The following is a 19,387-nucleotide window of genomic DNA, read 5'->3' on the forward strand; positions in this document are numbered from 1 at the left end:
GGACTGGCCGGGGTCACCCAACCTGGTTACGGAACCCAACTCCTTCAGTCAGCTTCAGGCAAAACTTCTCCCAGAAGGATGGCATTCTCTCTGGTAGTTTGAAATGCAGCCTCCTGGGCCCTGCCTGAGTCAGAATCCCTGAACCTAAAAACCGAGAACGTCCCCACCCTAAGCAACTAGGCTGAGTAGCTAGGACAGGCCAGTCTTGTACGTGGGTGTGCCCACTTCATCAGGGTGGGCTTTCCTGGAATAAACCAACGAAAGCCCCCCACTTGCGCATTCAGGTTGGATTATGATTATTATATTATCTTTATTGCTGTTCACCATAGAGATAATTAATGCTGTCCTTCTCCATTGTTCCCAGGGAGTTTCCCTCCTGACATCTGGGAGGGTGGCGGAGGGCATGGAACCTCCGTGGGGTCTGATGCCTCCTACCTATACCCCCAACTCTGCTCACACCTTCTTCCCACAGCCGGCAGGGGTGCGGAAGGGGTGAGGCGCGACGAGCACGGCCGCGGTTGTGGGGAATGGGGAACCTGGGTCCCCCTCCTCTCCTCACCCCTCTCCCCGCCGTTTCCGGCCCGGGGCGGGGCGCTCCCCACTCCCGGCAATGCGCGAAGCCGGAGCGCACTAGGACCGTGGCGCTCCGCCCGCCGCCGCTATAAGAGGCCGCGCTCGCACCCCACGCGGAACCCGCGGCTCAGACCAGTTCCTGGCGTCCCGACCTGTGTCGGACCCGAGGCCGGACCCGCCGCTGCGCAGCCGACGCCAGCCCAGGGCCTGGGAGGGACGAGCGCCCCCGGGCCCCCGCCGCGGGCACCATGGGCGCTACCCACTCCGCGTCCGAGGAGGTGCGGGAGCTCGAAGGCAAGACAGGCTGTGAGTATCCCGCGGGGGACGGTGACGGGGACCGCGACCGCCGGCCGGCTGGCACGGGGGCTCCCAGCCCACGGCCACCCGCTGGGCTTCGGGCCACCGCGCTGTGTGACCTTGGACTAGTAGCTGGCTCTCTCTGCGCCTCAGTCTCCCCCTCCTTCAAATGGGTCCCCGCCGGCCACTTTGCAGGCTGCGGTGATGCTGAGTAAGTGTCGCGGCAGCTCTGCCTCGGTGCTCTCGGAGTTGGCTGGGAACCCCTGAACCTGGGACTGCGGACCCGGGAGGGAGCAGTGTCCGGGCTCCCGGGCCGGGAGAGCTGGTGCTCAGCTGTTGTACGCGACCCGCACCTGAAAGTCGTTTGGATTCAGGATTACGCAGGGGGAGGAAAGTTTTTCAGTCGGCGGGAGCTGGGTGGGAGCCCGGCCCCGCGACCTTAGCGCGGGTGAGCGGGTCTCTGAGCCTCCCGTCTGTAAAATGGTTTCAGGCGGGTCCCCCGCTACCCCACCATGGGTAACTGGGAGGATTAAGCGAGGCAGCGCCCGAAGAGCACTTTGCTGGAGCCCGGCGACCTTCGTGGAGCTCGCCCGGACTCCCGGGCCCGCAGAGGCTGTGCGCCCCGTATCCGCCTGGGGCAGGGCGCACTGCACCGGGAGGCCGGGCTGCGGGCCGAGCTGACCGCAGGGAAGTGATGGCGGAAGCGCCTGACCGCCCAAGTCCAGCCGGGCTGGGAACTTGACCCTGGCACCCGGTTCTATTACGGGCTGTGAAGGGGGGTGTGGACTTGAAGACCGAGAGAGGCCAGGTGAGTGGGCAGACTGGCTTTGGCAATGGGCAGACCGGGTGTCAACCCCGCCAGCGCTACTTCCTGGCTGTGTGTCCTTGGGCTAGTCACTTTACCTCTCTCTGTCTCTGTTTCCTTCCTTCTAGAATGGGATTTCTGCTAGTATTTTGTAGATAAATGCTCAAGAAAACGGTAGCTGCAGGGGTAATTTCCAGTCAGGAGCTGGCTTCTGGTGCCTGCTTTGAGTTTAGTGCAGACAGTCAGCGGCCATGGTGGATCAGCTGGAGGGAGCGGCCCCGCCATTTGTGCGTGAGCTGAAAAATGACCCCTCCTGACTCCCAATCTAAACACCTGATTCCCATTACCAATCTAAACACCTCTTTCCAGGAGAATTGGGTGAAAATTACAGAAAGCCCTTAATAATTGGTGTCTGGGTCTACACATGCATACATACACAGACATGTATGCGGACACCTTCCTGCGTACAAATATAGAGCTATCTTCAACTGGAGGAAAAAAAAGTTGTGGTGCATATATATCATATGGCACCCCTTTTTCTTTTTTAAAGAGGGGGAGTAAGAGTATATTTTTGTAACTTTTATTTGCATCAAGGAATTAAGAATAATACTTATTGGGGGATTTGGTAGAAAAGATGAAGGGGGGGTGAGCTTTTCACTGTTAACTTTTTTATGTTTTCATTTTGAACCATGTGTGACTTTCACTTATTCAAAAAGTTTTATAAAGTCTAGTTCAACAAGGCGCACGTGAGAGAGGAGGTAGGATTCCTGTCACCTGAGTTTCTTGAATTTCCCCTGTTTTTATTATTTCTTGAGTGCCCTCTGGCTGCCTTAAATCTGCCTGGTTAGAAATGGGGGTTCTCTGAGGCTGGTATCTCTGCAGGAAGGGTGGGCTGGCCGCAGTCTCTCAGGCAGCCCCTCGTGGCAGGCAGTCTGGGGGAATTCCATCTGGTTGTGGGTTTGACAGGTGACGGGGCTGCAGAGCATGCTGGGAATCTTGTCAGTTTCCTGGGCCCAGCCTCCGACCCGGATGATAGAAGCTGAGGGTCCCGTGCTTTGTTGCTTTCCTAGAGGTGGCTGATTTGACTTCCCTTTTTGCTGCTCAGAACTCAGATTTCACACCCCAAAGAGGGAGGGGAGACAGGAGGTCAGGGAAGGAGTTCTGAGGTCAGACTAGAGGGGAGGATAATGCCTTCCGTTATCTGAACTTCAAGTAGGTGGAAACTTCCCCCTAGTTCTGTGAAAGAGGTTGGCACAGTCTGAGCGCTTTTATCCATTCAGACCCAGAGAGGTTGATTTCCTGAGGGGAGATGCACAGCATAAACAGATCAACCCACTGGTGTCAAGTTCCGTGAAGAAGATACAATCCGATGGCATGAGAGTTGGGGAGGGGCAAGGAAACATTTCTTTCGAGGGGACCAGGAGGGCTTCTCGGGGGAGGTGATAATGGAATAGACCCAAGTAAGAAGGAGCCAGCTGCGTGAAGACCAGTCGGAAGTGCATTTGGAGCAGAGGGCACAGCGAATGCAAAGGTCCTTTGGCAGGAACAAGTTGAGGACAATGAATGAGGTTTGTATGAGATGAGGACGTGGACATGGGGCTCAGGTTGGGATGGGAACCTGATTTAAGGGGTCTTGATAGGTATGCAGCCTTGGGCAAGTCATTTACGCCCTGAGTGCCTCAGTTTCATGCACTATAAAATCGGGATTAAAGTGGTACCTTCCTCTGAGTTGTTGGGAAGGATTAAGTGAGTGAATTCACCTGAAGTATTTAGAACAGGCACAAGTGTTTAGTATCATCAGCCATGCTTTAAATACCTCGAGAGGTCCTGGTTGCTCTGAGCCACAAGTAAGAGTTAAGTCGGTGCCGCTTCTTCACAGCTGCATGACCTTAAGCAAGTCGTTTTACCTCTCTGAGCGTTAGTGCTCCCACCTGGATCGTGGGGTGGCGGTATAGATTCAACAAGAGGGTGTATGTATGTGTGGCAGTGCTTGACTTGGTATGGGAACGTCAGCTCCCAGCATCCTGCGGGCTGGGTGGAGTGTTCCTATAAGAACCCTTGGGAAGCATCCCTGAGAAGGGGGAAGAGCCCTAGGTCCAGGGCAACCAGAGAACAGGCTGTGCCCACAGGGTTTGCTAGGCTTTCCCCGCCTCTCTGAGGACCAGGGTGATCCCTTTGCATGCACTCTCTTGGAATCCTCATGGTAGTCCTCCAGGGAAGGTGGTACTGTGGCCATTTTACAGAGGCTCAGAGGAGTAAAGCAACTTGCCTCCCGTCCCGCAGCTCCTATGCGGAGGAGTAGGGATCTCAGGATCCCCAGGCTCACTGTCCTGCTACTGCTGTGCTTTCACTGTGTTTCGTTGCCCCTCAGATTTCTAGGAACCCAGAAGGGGTAGGAACAGCCTGCCCGTATATTTTTCTCACCACCAGGCCTTTGTACAATCGGTTCCCTGTGCCTGGAGCACTCTTCCCATCTCACATAATGCGGCGTTTGCATATGTCCATACTTCTGTAACCACCACCCAGGTGAAGATCGCGCACGTTTCCTCTTTGCCCCGTCTCTCTCTCTCTTTTTTTTTTTCTTTTTTTGGGTAGGCGGGCCTCTCCCTGCTGCGGCCTCTCCCGTTGTGGAGCACAGGCTCCGGACGCGCAGGCTCAGTGGCCATGGCTCACGGGCCCAGCCGCTCCGCGGCACGTGGGATCCTCCCGGACCGGGGCACGAACCCACGTCCCCTGCATCGGCAGGCGGACTCTCCACCACTGTGCCACCAGGGAAGCCCTGCCGCGTCTCTTTATGAAACTCATGCTCTTCCTCGTTCAGAGCTCAGCTTAGCTATTGTTTCCTTCCAGAAAGCCATCCCTGGCTACCCTCCTTCCTACCTTTGTGTGTTAAATGCCCGTCGTCAGCACTCCTGCAGCCCCTGCATTCCCTCCTGTAATAGCTCACATCACACCCTGTTATAATTGTCAGCTTCGTCGCCTGCCACCCCCTTGAAACTTGGAGCTCCCTGAGAGTGGGGAGTGTTCTCAGTACCTTTGTACTCAGTGAGAACACAAGAGGTTCACGTCGAAGGGGTGAAGGCCCTGGGGACTTTATAACCCAGGGAGTACTGCCCAGGAGCCAGTGTCCGGTATAAAATCTAGTGCCACACCAGCAGCTGGCCTTGGCCACGTCAGCCCTGCCAAAAATAGGCCTGAGCGCAAGCTCGCTCACGCAGGGCATCCTTGGGTCTGCACGCCCACCTCGCCTTGCCTGTCAGAGTCTCATCGACTGATTTAAAACATAGACAAGTACTCCCAAACATCGTTTCTGCGCCAGGAACGCTGACTACCTAGACTGTTAAAATTCATATTAGAAACCCGAGCGAAGGCATTCTGGTCGTGTGTCCGAGTGGTGAGCTGGCCTTTCTCCGTGGCAGGCGTGGTGTCAAACCCAAGGTGTGTCCCAAGGTGTGACGTGGACGCTGGGCAGGAAGACAGGAATCACTCACTGTAGCGTGTTCCCTGTCCCCACCTTGAGCGGGCCTGGAGGTGGCCCCCGCTTCCTGTCCCCCCAACCCCGTGTCTGCTTCTGGAATTGGAAAGGAAAGAATGCGAGGAGGAATCTGGGAAAAGTGGAGGGGTCTGTTTTTTCCTTCGGGCTCCAGGACAGCTCCACAGCTAATGTTTATCGGGCGCCTGTCACCTGCCAAACACTGTGCTGAGCTATGAAGTTTCCCCGCGGTGGCTCATGGAATCCTCCCAGGAACACTGTGGCCTTCCCATTCCAGAGATGGGGAAGTCAAGGTTGAAGAGAGGACGTGACTGCCACAGGCCTCTGAGAAGCAGAGGCGGGATTCAAGTCCTGGTCTGACCCCCGGACCTCATCCTTTGGGGAGGGAACCAGAGATGCGGGAGGCCTGTGTGGCCTGGGCTGCATTTTCCACTGGAATCTCCTGGCTGGGCAGTACTCCTGGGTTATAAAGTCTTCAAGCAGCCCCAGACCACAGCCTCAGCCCCTTCACCACATGCCACATGCCCTGGTGGCATGACACCTCCCCTGCCTTCCTGAAGCTCGGGGCCTTGAGGGGTAAGGGCGGACCGGCCGGTGCCACTGTGTTCATTCCTGTTGTCACCAAGGCTTGTGAAGCTGAATGGCCAACAAGACCTATTGGCTCCTTTCCGTTTCCTCTGGGGTGGACTGTGGTTTTAACTTGGGGTCCTTGGGGAGTCTCTGAAACCCATAAAGTGGGGTGCAGAATTGTGTCCGTGGGGCTCTGGGAGATGTAGACCCTCAACTTCCCTGAGATTCTTAAAACAGTGACGATACATTCCACAGTATGTAAATCAGATCCCAAATAGAGAGTAATAATAAGAGCACTTAAAGCTCTTGAGAAGAATGAATAATGGTGGCTCCCTGCTGAGGGAGGAGCAAACTTATCTGGGAGGACTGATCCCCAAAGGCTGAGCTCTCAGGGGCCCTGGGCGCAGTGGTCATGACCACAGCAGGGAGGGCCAAGGGACCCCAGCCCTCTGGAACCTTTTCTGCCTTGGTCGGGTGGGTTGTCCAGACCTCTGCCCACTCCCTGGGTGCTCCCAGTGTGGAAACGTGCGGGAAAGGGCTGGGTAGCAAGTGAACTAATTCCTGGGCACCCAGAAGCACCCCCTGCCCTGGCCCGTTTTGCACTCTGTGCACCCGGATCCGGTCATCCCACGTTAGCAGTAGCTGCAGAACAGGGCTCGGAGGCCGGCGATCATCGGGCTTGCCCCACGCGGCAGTGCTGGGACGCCTGCTCCAGGCCGCAGCCCTCTCTGAGCCGCCGTCTCCACCCCTTTGAAGACGTGGCAGTCAACGAGACAGTCTAGAGCTGTGGATGAGGTAACAGCTGCTCTTTCTTGGGCCTTTTCCATCCATCATCTCATCCTCCTAAGAGCCCAGTGGGACTTTTGTTACTTGGTTACAGATGAGGAAACTGAGGCTCAGACACGCAGGTGACTGCTCAGGGTCACTTAGATGCATACGTATAACTGAATCACTGTGCTGTACACCTGCAGCTAACACGGTTTTGATATTATAAATCAATTATACTTCAATAAAAACAAAGAAAATATAATTAAAATAATATAATTAAAATAAAAAATATAAAATATAATTAAAATAACTAAAATAAAAACAAAGAAAATATAATTAAAATAAATTAAAATTAGATGTGGTATGTGGAACCCAAATTCAAAACAAGGCCTCTTTCATGGCATAGATGATCTTACTTGCAAAGCAGAAGTAGAGACGGGTAGAGAACAAATGTATGGATGCCAAGGGGGAAAGGGGTGGGGTGGGAGGGACTGGGAGACTGGGATTGACACATATATATTATTGATACTGTGTATAAAATGGACAGCTGATGGGAACATGCTGTATAGGATGGGGAACTCACCTAATGCCCTGTGGTGGCCTAAATGGGAGGGAAGTCCAAAAGGGAGGGAGTATCTGTGTGTGTCCGTATGGCGGATTCATTTTGTTGTGCAGTGGAGGCTAACACAGTGTTGTAAAGCAACCATACTCAATAAAAATAAATTTAGGAATACACTGTAAAAAAAAACAACAAAAAACTCTTTTTTGGGTGCAAAGAGAAACTGCCTCTCCCATGTGACAACATAGGTGGAGAGTGTGAGTGACCCCAAGTCGTGTTATCTGTGAGAGTCAACACTGCTGCCCCGTGACCTTGTTAACAGTGTTCCACACACTTGTTTGCCCAGCTGGCAAGGGGAGAATCGGACCTCAAGGCAGATGGGATTAGCTCTGGGTGATGTGGAAAGTTCTAGAAGTGTGGGCTATGCCCCCCAAACCCCCAGGGAGGGCAAGCTTGGTGATGAGCAGCGTGAGGGGTGTGGGGAGGGCTAAGAAGAAGAGACCCCCTCCATTTCCTGGGTCTGACTGTGTGGCTCACGTCTGTTTCAGAAGTTGTGTTTTCTCTGCGTGAAAGCAACCGGCAATCCACTCCAAGACTTCTCAGCTCCACGGATTAGTAGTGATTAGATCCCTCATGCATCTTTCTTTCTCGCCTCCCCCATCCCCACGCTGGCAGGGTAATTTTTCTGTGAGTTAATGGTCCCCAGAATGTAGCATGGAATTTAATCACTGCTCAGATATGCCATACGGCCCAATCCTACAGAAAAAACGCCGCGATAAGATGCGTCTACTTTTGCAAAGCACTTTAGTATCTGCTATCTCAAGCCCGGGGAACAAGGCGTTTTTGGCTCAGGAGTGCCCACTGCTTTGGGAAGATAAGGCAGGGCCTCCTTTTCCCAGCCTGGAGAGGCTGGGCAAGGTGACGAGGAGCCTGGCACCCTGGTCCTGCCAGCCATCCTGTCGCCGGCTCCATCTTTATTATTAATTCATAAAACCAGAAGGTCAAGTGGGTGATTTCTGCCAGTGGTGGAAATCACCTTAAGCGTGAGGACATAAAGGCCCTTTGTTGTCCCAACAGTGTGACCTTTGTGGACGGGCAGGCTGTCAGAAGTGGGCCTTCTGTTCTCAGCACAGCTCCCTGGGAGGTGAAAGGGAGCAGTTAGGTCTCAGGGCCCAGGTACTCTGGGAGGGAGGGCGGGTGGCCAGGCAGGAGACAGCAGCACGGTTGGTGTGGCTGAGTTATACAGCGATGGAAAGAGAAAGCGGGGGGGGGGGGGCGCCTTCCCAGCTCCTGAGCACCCATGCCAGGGTCTCAGTGATCAGAGAACCCCAGGTGAGCACCCGGCACTTCACAGGCCTAACCCACCTGGTAGTTCTCAGGACTTCCCTTATCTTGTCCTCTCCTGCATCTCCAAGGCCTCAGCCAGAGTCCCACGTGGACACAGACTAGCCTTCCACCACCTTGACCTTTAGCAGCAGGTAGATGTGGGTTTGAATCACGACGCTGCTGTTTACTGTCTAAGCAAGAAACTTCGCCTCCCTGAGTCTTAGTTTCCTCATCTGTATGACGGGAATGTGTCCCAGGGCTGCTGTGAGGATTGAATGAGAATTTGAGTAAAGCTCTTCACACGTCATAAGTGTTCAATAGTTGTTGGCAGGTACAGATGGTTTCGATTGTAAACCTTTCAGAGGCTGGCCATATGTCTCCGTTTTAAGGGTATTCTGTAACTTCCTTCAGTAATTCATATCACTCGTGACACACCTGCCATCTTTGACATGCGTCAAGTTTGTCATTTTCTTGATGTTGTGCTAATGATCAGGGACCTTAGCGTGCTTTAATTTGTATCACTCTGTAGTATTTTTTCTTTAATTTAAAAACCTACATATTGGTTTTTGTTTTATGCAGACTCTATTAATTTTTGCAACCATTCTTCCTTACAGATTCAGGGTTTTTTTAAATATGTGTTTATTTTGGCTGTATGAGGTCTTAGTTGTGGCATGCAGGATCTTCGTTGCGGCATGCAGGATCCTTTTTTAGTTGGGGCGTGCGAGCTTCTTAGTTGTTGCATGCAAACTCTTAGTCACAGCATGCATACGGGATCTAGTTCCCCAACCAGGGATCGAACCCGGGCCCCCTGCCTTGGGAGCACAGAGTCCTACCCACTGGACCACCAGGGAAGTCCCCAAATTCAGTTTCTTCTTATGTAACACACCTTTCCATGGAGTTTGCAACAAGTCTCTGTGAGTTGTCAGCTTGGTCTGAAAATGTCTTTATTTTGCCAGGCTGCAGGAATGGTCATTTGGCTGGGTATAAAATTTGAGGTTGCTGCATGTTTTCTCGCAGCACTGAGTTTTTGGTCTCTTCTTGCTGTGGAAAAGTCATCTCTTTTGTCTGATTGATATTTCTTTGTAGAAATCTGCTTTTTCCCCTCTGTTTAAAAATATTTGTTGGTGGTGTTTTTTTAGGTGCTTTGTGTAGGTGTGGATTTAATTTATCCTGCCTGGGAATGGTTTATGCTGTATTATTATAAATTGACTGATATCTTCCATAATGAAGATATTACCTCTCCCCTTCCTCCTAATCTTTTTCCTCAGTAATTACTTTGGAAGGGGATGAACCGTGTCATCCTGTCCTGAATGCCTCTTTACTTTTCTTGCATATTTCCTATCTTTTTGTTGCTCTGTGCTGTATTTTGATTTGTTTCCTTAGGTCTGTCTTCCAATTCACTAATTCTCTCTTTAGCTATTACAGCTTTGCTGCCTTAACCCAACTTAGTTTTTTAAATTCCATAGACTTAAAAAAAACCATTTTGTAAGTTCTATAAGGTTTTCAGATTCACTGCTTTTGTCATAGGGCACTGTTCTTATATTATTTGTAATAATTTAAAGCTTACTGCATAGTTTCTGCTGTCTCATCTTCTTGGGGGTCCATTCCATTTATTAACTGTGTCTGCTGATTATCCCATATGGTGGTCATTTGCTGTGTAGTTTGGGTTTTGATTCTGAGCTCATCTTTGGGCTGGCTCCCCCCCTGGTTTTCAGTCATCTCCAGATTCATGCTGAGGCCACACCAAGTAGAGATGGGCTTAGCTGAAGTACCTCTCCCATGAGAGTACCCTGTGCCCTGGGCTATAGAAGTACCTCACACAGTGCTTTGCAGTTGTTGTTCTGGGTACCTTAGGGCTTTCGCTGGTCTGGAAACACTTTTTACGTTAATTCCTCAATTTGGCTTTCCTGTGCCACAGAGGTTTGGATTTTTCTCTTGTGAATGACACAGGCCTGGAGTTTTGATTCCTCATAGAGTCCCCCTCCTCTTCTCTGCACCCTGCCACCTCTTCTGCAGAGTCAACTTCCTTGTTGATCCTCTGGGCCAGCAGGGAACATTTTTCTGTCCCACCTTATATGGAGAGGCAGGCCTTTGTGCTCTAGCTTTTGATAGGAGTCTCACTTCTAACTCATGGACCCAAGGCCACTGCTGTCACTCAGTGGGCTAGAAGCCACACCTTTGCTGTGAGAGCCTGGAAATATTCTGGTACCCCTGGGCCACCTCACTTGCTGGGTCTGAGTCCCCTCCTTGCTCTGGCACCTGGGGATTTCCCTCTCTTTCAAGCTTAGTGATGTCTTAAATTTTTTTCTAATTTTGTCCAGTGCTTCACAGGTTCATAGTGGAATGCAAAGTCTGTGTTAGCTCCTTGTAGAAGGAACTGGAGTTTTGTTTTTGTTTTAATATTTTTTGGCCGTGCTGTGTGGCATGTGGGATCTTAGTTCCCCAGTCAGGGGTCTACCCCACGCCCCCTGCTTTGGAAGCGTGGAGTCTTAACCACTGGACCACCAGGGAAGTCCTGATACTGGAGTTCTTTACCTAAATGTCCTACCATAATAAGCCCTCATGCTTTTGGTAAATCTGGAGCTGAAGATAGTTCTGGAAGAATGTGAAAACCAGTTTCCTAGAGACTCTGAAACGTGCCCAAATCTCCGCTGATTAACTGTTGCTTTTCTCCCTTCCTCATCTTTACTCTTTTTATTAAAATGGAGACATCTCTCTTCGTTTAGTGATGTAAATGGTATGTATTCATTGTCCCAGTCGCTTCTTAGTTTTGGCAGACAGCACGGCAGATGGTCATGAGAACAGATTCCGGAGTCACAGACCTGGGTTCAGATCCCAGTTCTGCCACTTATATCCGTGTGACCTTCAGCGAGTGACTTACCCTCTCTGAGAGTCAGTTTCCATATCTGTAAAATGGGTGTGATAACCCCCAGGAGAGGCAGGCACTGTGACGAGGACTAAATAAGATCATGTGTGTCAAGTGTTTGGCTTAGTTCCTGCCTCTGAGTAAGTGCTGACACTTGGTGGTTATTATTACCGCTCTAAGGCAAATGGGAAAGAACAGAGGCTAGCCGTAGGAAGGTGAGCGCGGATGAGCAGAGCATGGTCTGTGCGATTTTGAGTCATGCTCACCCACTCTGACAGCTTCCTGAGTTGTCTCGTTGCTCATGAGGGGAGAATGTTTTCTGAAATCATGTCCCTTCAGCCTGTCCCAGAGTCCCCTCCAGTCCTGAGATTTGGAGGATTCATTCTGTGCAGAAAACAAAACAAAAGGAAATATCCTAACAAGACCCTCGGTACCTAAAATAAATGCCGTCCTCAGGCCGGCATGGGCCCGGGGCAGCTCTTCCTGGGAACCCCTCAGCTTTTGCACTTACAAAGCGGGTTGACGTTTTCGAGCAAAGGGTTGAAAGCTGCTGGAGGAAGGCCAGCAATTAATCTTCTTGTCGTTGCTTCTGCTTTGGAATAGAATTGAGCTTGATAACTTCATTCTCAGGACCGAGGGCACCCAGGTGCATCTTTGGATTACTTTAAATTCCCAGCAGTGAGGTGTGGTCTGGCATGTGTACACGCCCGGCACATGGCTTCCAAGGGGCAGGCAGGTGGAGGAGAGGAACAGGGTATCCGGCACCGTGAAGCATCGTGTGGGTGCCAGGCGTGTGGGGGAGGGTCCCTTCCAGGCTGTGGAGGCCGGTCCCTCGCTCTCCCTGCCCAGGCCCCGGCTTAGTCATTGCTTGGGCTGTAATTCCAGGAGGGGCACAAGTTCTCTCTCCCCTGGGATCCTGGAGGCAGCTGAAGAGCCGCATAGGTACCATGAGATTATTGCTTTGGGGACATAATACTAGCAAGCACGGCGGCTCCAGGATCTTACGCTCTTCCGGCCAGGTTCAGTGCTCAGTGTGTATATCATTTTTTTTTCAATGGGGGCAAAATTCACATAACATGAAATTTACCATCCTAACCATTTTATTTTATTTTTATTATTTATTTATTTATTTTGGCCGCACCGTGCGGCTTGCAGGATCTTAGTTTCCCAACCAGGGATTGAACCTGGGCCCCCAACCGTGGAAGTGTGGAGTCCTAACCACTGGACCAACAGGGAAGCATGCAATTCAGTGTCATTAAGCACATTCACGATGCTATGCCGCCGTCGCCACTGTATTTCCCGACCATCTTCATCACCCCACAAAGAAGCTTCAGCAGTCACTCTAATCTCCCAACTCGTAGCCCCTGGCAACCACTAACCTACTTTCTGTCTCTATGGACTTGCTTCCTTTGGGAGATTCATATAAAAGGAAGCGTACAGTAGTGGCCTTGCGTGTCTGGCTTCTTAATGTCATGTTTTCAAGGTTCATCCAGGTTGTATCAAGCGTCACTGCTTCATTCTGTCTCGTGGTGGAATAATGTTCCATTGGATGGAGATGCCGCATTTTGTTCATCTGTTCACAAGTAGATGGACATTTGGGTTCCCACGTTTTGATGATTATGCATGTTGTTTATGTGATTTGATTGTTTTTCGTGGTATGAACAGCCACGTGTAGGCAGTGCTATTATTATCTCTGAATTACGGAGGAGGAAGTTAACAGTCTTGGGGAGAAGGTTTAGTAAGACGAGAAGCTGGGGGTTGAACCTGCAGCTCTTGGAAGCGATGGGGTTAGCTCACCTTTCTGTCTGGCTGGGCGCATCTCTGTGTTGCAGGACCTCGGCCAATGCCTGGGTTGAGTACTGGCCAGTCTCTCGGGACACAGCCAGCAGGAGAGCTTTGGGGGTCCTGGAAGCCACCAAGCCCTTCCCAGTGATGCCACTTGGAGTCCCAGAGCCTGCATCCAGGCTGGCACTGCAGGGGGAAGCGGAGGGAGGCAGGGTGGCTTTGGGGTGCCCCTGGAGACAGCAGCCAGCATGCTCTCAACCACCCTCGCTTCTCTCAGCTGTGTCTTGAGCGCCCTTCCCTACCTCGACTGCTCCAGCTGCCCGCCTCTCGGTGGGTACCCAGCCCCATCGTCTGCATCAGCCCTCCGTTCGGTTACCGGGCACATGGGATGTGGTTCTGTAGCTTAGCACCCTCCGGAAACTCAGGGTGAAGTCTGAGTGCCTTAGTGTGACGTGTGCGCCCCCCACTCCTGTGCCCCTGTTCCTAGTCTGCCTCCCACCCGTGCTAAAGGGCTTGGAGCTCCCCGAGTTCTTCCCACTCTGCCTGCGCCAGCCCTCAGCCCCTGGGATCCCACTGGGCATCACCTCCCACCCCATCCCCGTGGACCGGAAGCCCTACTCCAACCTTGGTGCTCCTTGGCAAGCGGACACTGCACTTAGGACCCTGGATCCCAGCGAGGTGAGGGCTCTGCCTCTTGTGTCTGCATCCTTGGTATCTGGCAGGTGCCCAGCAAACCAGAGGCACTCAGTAAATATCTCTTAATGAGTGGTGGGGGCACCTGTCAGAGGGTTGAGCAGATACAGGTGTGCCACGGAGGAGTCCGTCAGGCCCTCACACCCCTGAGGGCAGCCCAGATTCTGGGAGGAAGAAGCAAGTGGTATTCTATATGCCCCTCGCCACCAGGCTCAAATAGTCCTGACCGCCCCGTAGCGGACATGGGTAAATGGGGATCTTCGGTTTCCTCGCAAGTCATGTGAGGGAGGCTGGACCTCGTGGGAGATTTTGGGTGCCTAGTCTCCTCCCGCCCTCCTTCCTGAGTGTTGTCTCTGACCCCTGGTCCGTACGACTCTCCTTCCCCAGTGACTCCTTGCTTAGCATACCAGGGCGGCAGCCTGACCGTTGGGGCCAGGGCCAGGCAGAGACCCCATATCCATTAGCACCCCACTCACGCACTTTCTGTGTCCGTAGATTTGCCTGTTCTGGGCATTTCACATCAGTGGAATCACACACTATGTGGCCTTTTGTGTCTGGTTTCTTTGCCTCAGCAGAATGTGTTCCAGGTTCATCCACGTCGTAGCAGGTGTCAGTTACTCCATCCTTTTTTATGGCCAAATAATATTCCATTGTATGGATAGAACACTTTTTTATTAAGTCAATTTTTAATCAAATATTGTTCTTTGTTTCCTTAAATATGTAGTTTTTAGTAAACAAGCAAACTGAATATGGGAGGAAAAAACTATTTGTGCTGCCGGCCTTTTTTCTTCTTCCAGTTTTACTGAGATATAATTGACCTACAGCACTCTATAAGTTTAAGGTGTGCAGCATAATGATTTGACTTACATACATCACGAAGTGATGCTCGCAATAAGTTTAGTGAACATCCATCATTTCATATAGATACAAAATTAAAGAAATAGAAAAAAACCTTTTTTTCTTGTGATGAGAACTCTTAGGATTTTCTCTCAGTAACTTTCATATATAACATACGGCAGTGTTAATTATATTTACCATGTACATTACGCCCCTAGTACTTATTTTTTAAATTTAATTTTAAACTTCTATTGGAGTATAGTTGATTTACAATGTTGTGTTAGTTTCAGGTGTACAGCAAAGTGATTCAGTTATACATATACTTATATCCATTCTTTTTCAGATTCTTTTCCCATATAGGTTGTTACAGAACACTGAGTAGAGTTCCCTGTGCTATGCAGTAGGTCCTTGTTGATTATCGGTTTTAGATGTAGTAGTTTGTTTATGTTCATCCCTAACTCCTGATTTATCCCTCCCCTCCATCTTTCCCCTTTAGTAACCATAAGTTTGTTTTTGAAGTCTGTGAGTCTGTTTCTGTTTTGTAAGTAAGTCCATTTGTATCATTTTTTAAAATTCCACTTATAAGTGATATCATATGATACTTATCTTTCTCTTTCTGACTTACTTCACTCAGTATGACAATCTCTAGGTCCATCCATGTTGCTGCAAATGGCATTATTTCATTCTTTTTTATGGCTGAGCAATATTCCATTGTATATATGTACCCCATCTTCTTTATCCATACCTCTTTCGGTGGACATTTACGTTGCTTCCATGTCCTGGCTATTGTAAGAGTGCTTCAGTGAACATTGGGGTGCATGTATCTTTCAAATTAGTTTTCTCCAGATATATGCCCAGTAGTGGGATTGCTGGGTCGTATGGTAGTACTATTTTCAGTTTTTTAAGGAACCTCCATACTGTTCTCCACAGTGGCTGTATGCATTTACATTTCCACCAACAGTGCAAGAGGGTCCCCTTTTCTCCACACCCTCCCCAGCATTTGTTTGTAGACTTTTTTTTTGAACATCTTTATTAGAGTATAATTGCTTTACAATGGTGTGTTAGTTTCTGCTTTATAGCAAAGTGAATCAGTTATTCATATACATATGTTCCCATATCTCTTCCCTCTTGCGTCTTCCTCCCTCCCACCCTCCCTATCCCACCCCTCTAGGTGGTCACAAAGCACGGAGCTGATCTCCCTGGGCTATGCGGCTGCTTCCCACTAGCTATCTGTTTTACGTTTGGTAGTGTGTATATGTCCACGCCACTCTCTTACTTTGTCCCAGCTTACCCTTCCCCCTCCCCATATCCTCAAGTCCATTCTCTAGTGGGTCTGCATCTTTATTCCCATCTTGCCCCTAGGTTCTTCTGACTTTTTTTTCCTTCTTTTTTTAGATTCCATATATATGTGTTAGCATACAGTATTTGTTTTTCTTTTTCTGACTTACTTCACTCTGTATGACAGACTCTAGGTCTATCCACCTCACTACAAATAACTCAGTTTTCGTTCCTTTTTATGGCTGAGTAATATTCCATTGTATATATCTGCCACATCTTCTTTATCCATTCATCTGTTGATGGACACTTAGGTTACTTCCATGTAAGAATGCTCAGCATCATTAATCATTAGAGAAATGCAAATCCAAACTACAATGAGATATCATCTCACACGGTCAGAATGGTCATCATCAAAAAATCTACAAACAATAAATGCTGGAGAGGGTGTGGAGAAAAGGGAACCCTCTTGCACTGTTGGTGGGAATGTAAATTGATACAGCCACTATGGAGAACAGTATGGAAGTTCCTTCAAAAACTAAAAATAGAACTACCATACGACCCAGCCATCCCACTACTGGGCATCTACCCTGAGAAAACCATAATTCAAAAAGAGTCATGTACCAAGATGTTCATTGCAGCTCTGTTTGTCGACTTTTTGATGACGGCCATTCTGACAGGTATGAGGTGATACCTCATTGTAGTTTTGATTTGCATTTCTCTGATAATTAGTGATGTTGAGCGTCTTTTCATGTGCTCTTTGCCCATCTGTGTGTCTTCTTTGGAGAAATGTCTGTTTAGATCTTCCACCCGTTTTTTGACTGGGTTTTTTTTTGATATTGAGCTGCATGAGCTGCTTGCTTAATCCAGTCACCTGTTGATGGACATCTGGGTTGTTTCTACCTTTTGGCTGTTATGCATCGTAGTGCTGTGAACATTCATTTATGGGTTTTTCTGTGGGCGTATGTTTTCATTTATCTTGGTTATATACTTAGGAGCAGAATTTCTGGATTGTGTGGTAAATCTATGTTTAATTTATTGAGGAGTCACCAAACTCTTTTCCACAGCAGCTGCGCAATTTTCCATTCCCACCAGCAACGTCTGAGGGGTCCAGTTTCTCCACAGTGTCACCAGCGCTAGGTATTTTCTGTTTTACTTTTCATTATAGCTGTTGAAGTTAAAATTTTTTTAATTTAAATAAGATGACACACGTAATCCCTATTAATTGCAGAAAAGTTAAAGGACAGGTAAGCAAAGATAAGGAGCTAGAGGAGGGAAATGTCCTGTCATTCTACTTTCTGGAACAATTTACTATTTTGTTGTGAACCTTTCCTAATTTTTCTTGTGCACACACTTGTATAACAATATGAACTTGGATGTAAATGAGATCTTTGTTGCCTGTTGGTTTTTCCATGTCATGATATTCCATGAACATTTTCCGATGTCCCACGATATTTTAAACATATTTTCTCAGGCCGTCTAGGATGCGCCAGGATTTATTTAACCCGTTTCCCGTGGCCCGGCATTGCCCCAATTTTTTTACTGTTTGAAACAGACAACGATGATTACTCTTATCTGTTTATCTTTGTACATATGTCTCGGTTACTCAGGATTCATTCCTAGGGATCAAGTTCCTGCTTCAGAGCGCGTGTACCAAGCACTCTCCAGCACAAATATAATGCAAGGTGGAATAATTCTAAATTTTCAACGAGCAATAGATGGAATGTAATTCCCGATTTTCTAGTAGCCACATTAAAAAAAAAAAAGTAAAGAAACAGGTGAAGTTAGTTTAATAATATATTTAACCCATTGTAACTAAAATATTATTTCAAATATAATTAATATAAAAATTATTAAGACAGTTTACGTTTTTTTCGTACTAGGTCTTTTAAAGCCAGTATTTTTTTTTACACTTCAGCACATTTCAGTAGCCACATGTGGCTCTGTATTGGACAGTACAGGCGTATACGTTTTGTTTAAACTTTTGATACAAAATGACAAGTCACTCTGCCCTGCCCCCCCCCCCCCCCCCCCCCCCCCCGCAAAATTGGGCAGATTAAACTCCCACCAGCCCCATGGAAGGGTGTATATTTCCCTCAGGTTGAAATCTGATACCCAAAATAATGAGGTGAGATGCCAGGCTCAAGGTGTCTCTGCCTCCCGTTCCCATGGCAGCTGTGACCTCACAGGGGCCTGGAGAGAGGGCTCAGAGTGAGGAGCAGGGAAACTGGAAAAGCTTCCATCCCGGGAACCTTTGAGGGGACAACAGACAGGGCCTTCCAGGGTGTGACATGGGCACCTGTGTATCAGGTGCTCACGGGACAGACCTTATAGGGGGCCCAGGGTCAGCCTGGGGGGCCGGAGTTGAGGGCACAGGAGCTTAGCTGAGGGCTGAGCTCTTGGCTCTGAGGATTTGAGTGCCAAAAAGATGGAACCAGAATTGGGGAGTTTGTCCTCCTAATTCCTCTGCTTTCAATCAAGCAGGACAGAGAGGTGCGTGTGTCACGTGTGCATGCCCTTTGGATGCAATTAGCTGGAAACTCTTCGAGAAATCTGGTCTGAGATGGTTCATGGTTTACACAGTGCTTCCTGTCTGTGTGACCTTGGGCAGATCTCAGTGTTCCCATCTCTAGGTTGGGGAGAAAACTGTGCCTACCTGATAGGATTGATTGAGACTTATGTGGGCCAAGGCTTGTCGAGAGTAAAGTCGAACACAGTGCCCAGGACACAGCTCGACGAATGCCTATTTTTAATTAATGCCTATTGTTGTCATGATTATGCACTAACTTCTTTCTTAATGTCCTTATTGAGATATAACTCACATCCCCTGCATTTCACCCATTTAAAGTGTCCACAGTTGAGGGCTTCCCTGGTGGCGCAGTGGTTGAGAGTCCACCCGCCGATGCAGGGGACACGGGTTCGTGACCCGGTCCGGGAGGATCCCACGTGCCGCGGAGTGGCTGGGCGCGTGAGCCATGGCCGCTGAGCCTGCGCGTCCGGAGCCTGTGCTCCGCAACGGGAGAGGCCACAACAGTGAGAGGCCCGTGTACCGCAAAAAATAAAAAAAAAAAAAGTGTCCTCAGTTTGTCGTGTAATCACAGGGTTGTGTAACAGTCTAATTTTGGAACATTTTCATCCCCGTCAAAGAAACTCCTTTGCTATTAGCAGTGATTCCCTCTCTCTTTCCACAGCCCCAGGCGACCACTGGTCTACTTTCTGTCTCTATGGCTCTGCCTCTCTGAGTGTTTCGTATAAATGGAAACCCGCCAGGCGTGGCTTTGTGACGGGCCCCTCTCACTTATTTTTCATGGAGGTGGTTTAGGAGCGTGTGGTTGGCATTAATTTCTGATCATTATTTCACAACACATCAGTGTATTTTTTTAAAATTACTGAAATATAATTGATTTACGATGTGTTAGTTTCAGGTATATAGCAAAATGACTCAGTTATACATATATATATTCTTTTTTAGATTCTTTTCCATTATAGGTCATTATAAGATATTGAGTATAGTTCTCTGCTATACAGTAGCACCTTGTT

The 19,387-nt window shown here is 49.1% G+C and overlaps 1 protein-coding gene across 1 annotated transcript in view; it reads left to right on the forward strand.

Annotated features, from left to right (window-relative positions):
• Positions 1-673: 673 nt before the first annotated feature.
• The window catches only part of TESC (tescalcin), a 62,928-nt gene continuing 44,214 nt past the window's right edge, over positions 674-19,387 (forward strand). The window contains exon 1 of the mRNA XM_060028098.1: positions 674-879. Coding sequence (XP_059884081.1) covers positions 822-879 — 58 coding nt within the window. The 5' untranslated portion in view covers positions 674-821. The remainder of the gene's footprint in view (positions 880-19,387) is intronic.

The sequence above is a fragment of the Delphinus delphis genome, chromosome 13, assembly GCF_949987515.2.
Source record: "Delphinus delphis chromosome 13, mDelDel1.2, whole genome shotgun sequence".
NCBI classification, from domain to species: domain Eukaryota; kingdom Metazoa; phylum Chordata; class Mammalia; order Artiodactyla; family Delphinidae; genus Delphinus; species Delphinus delphis.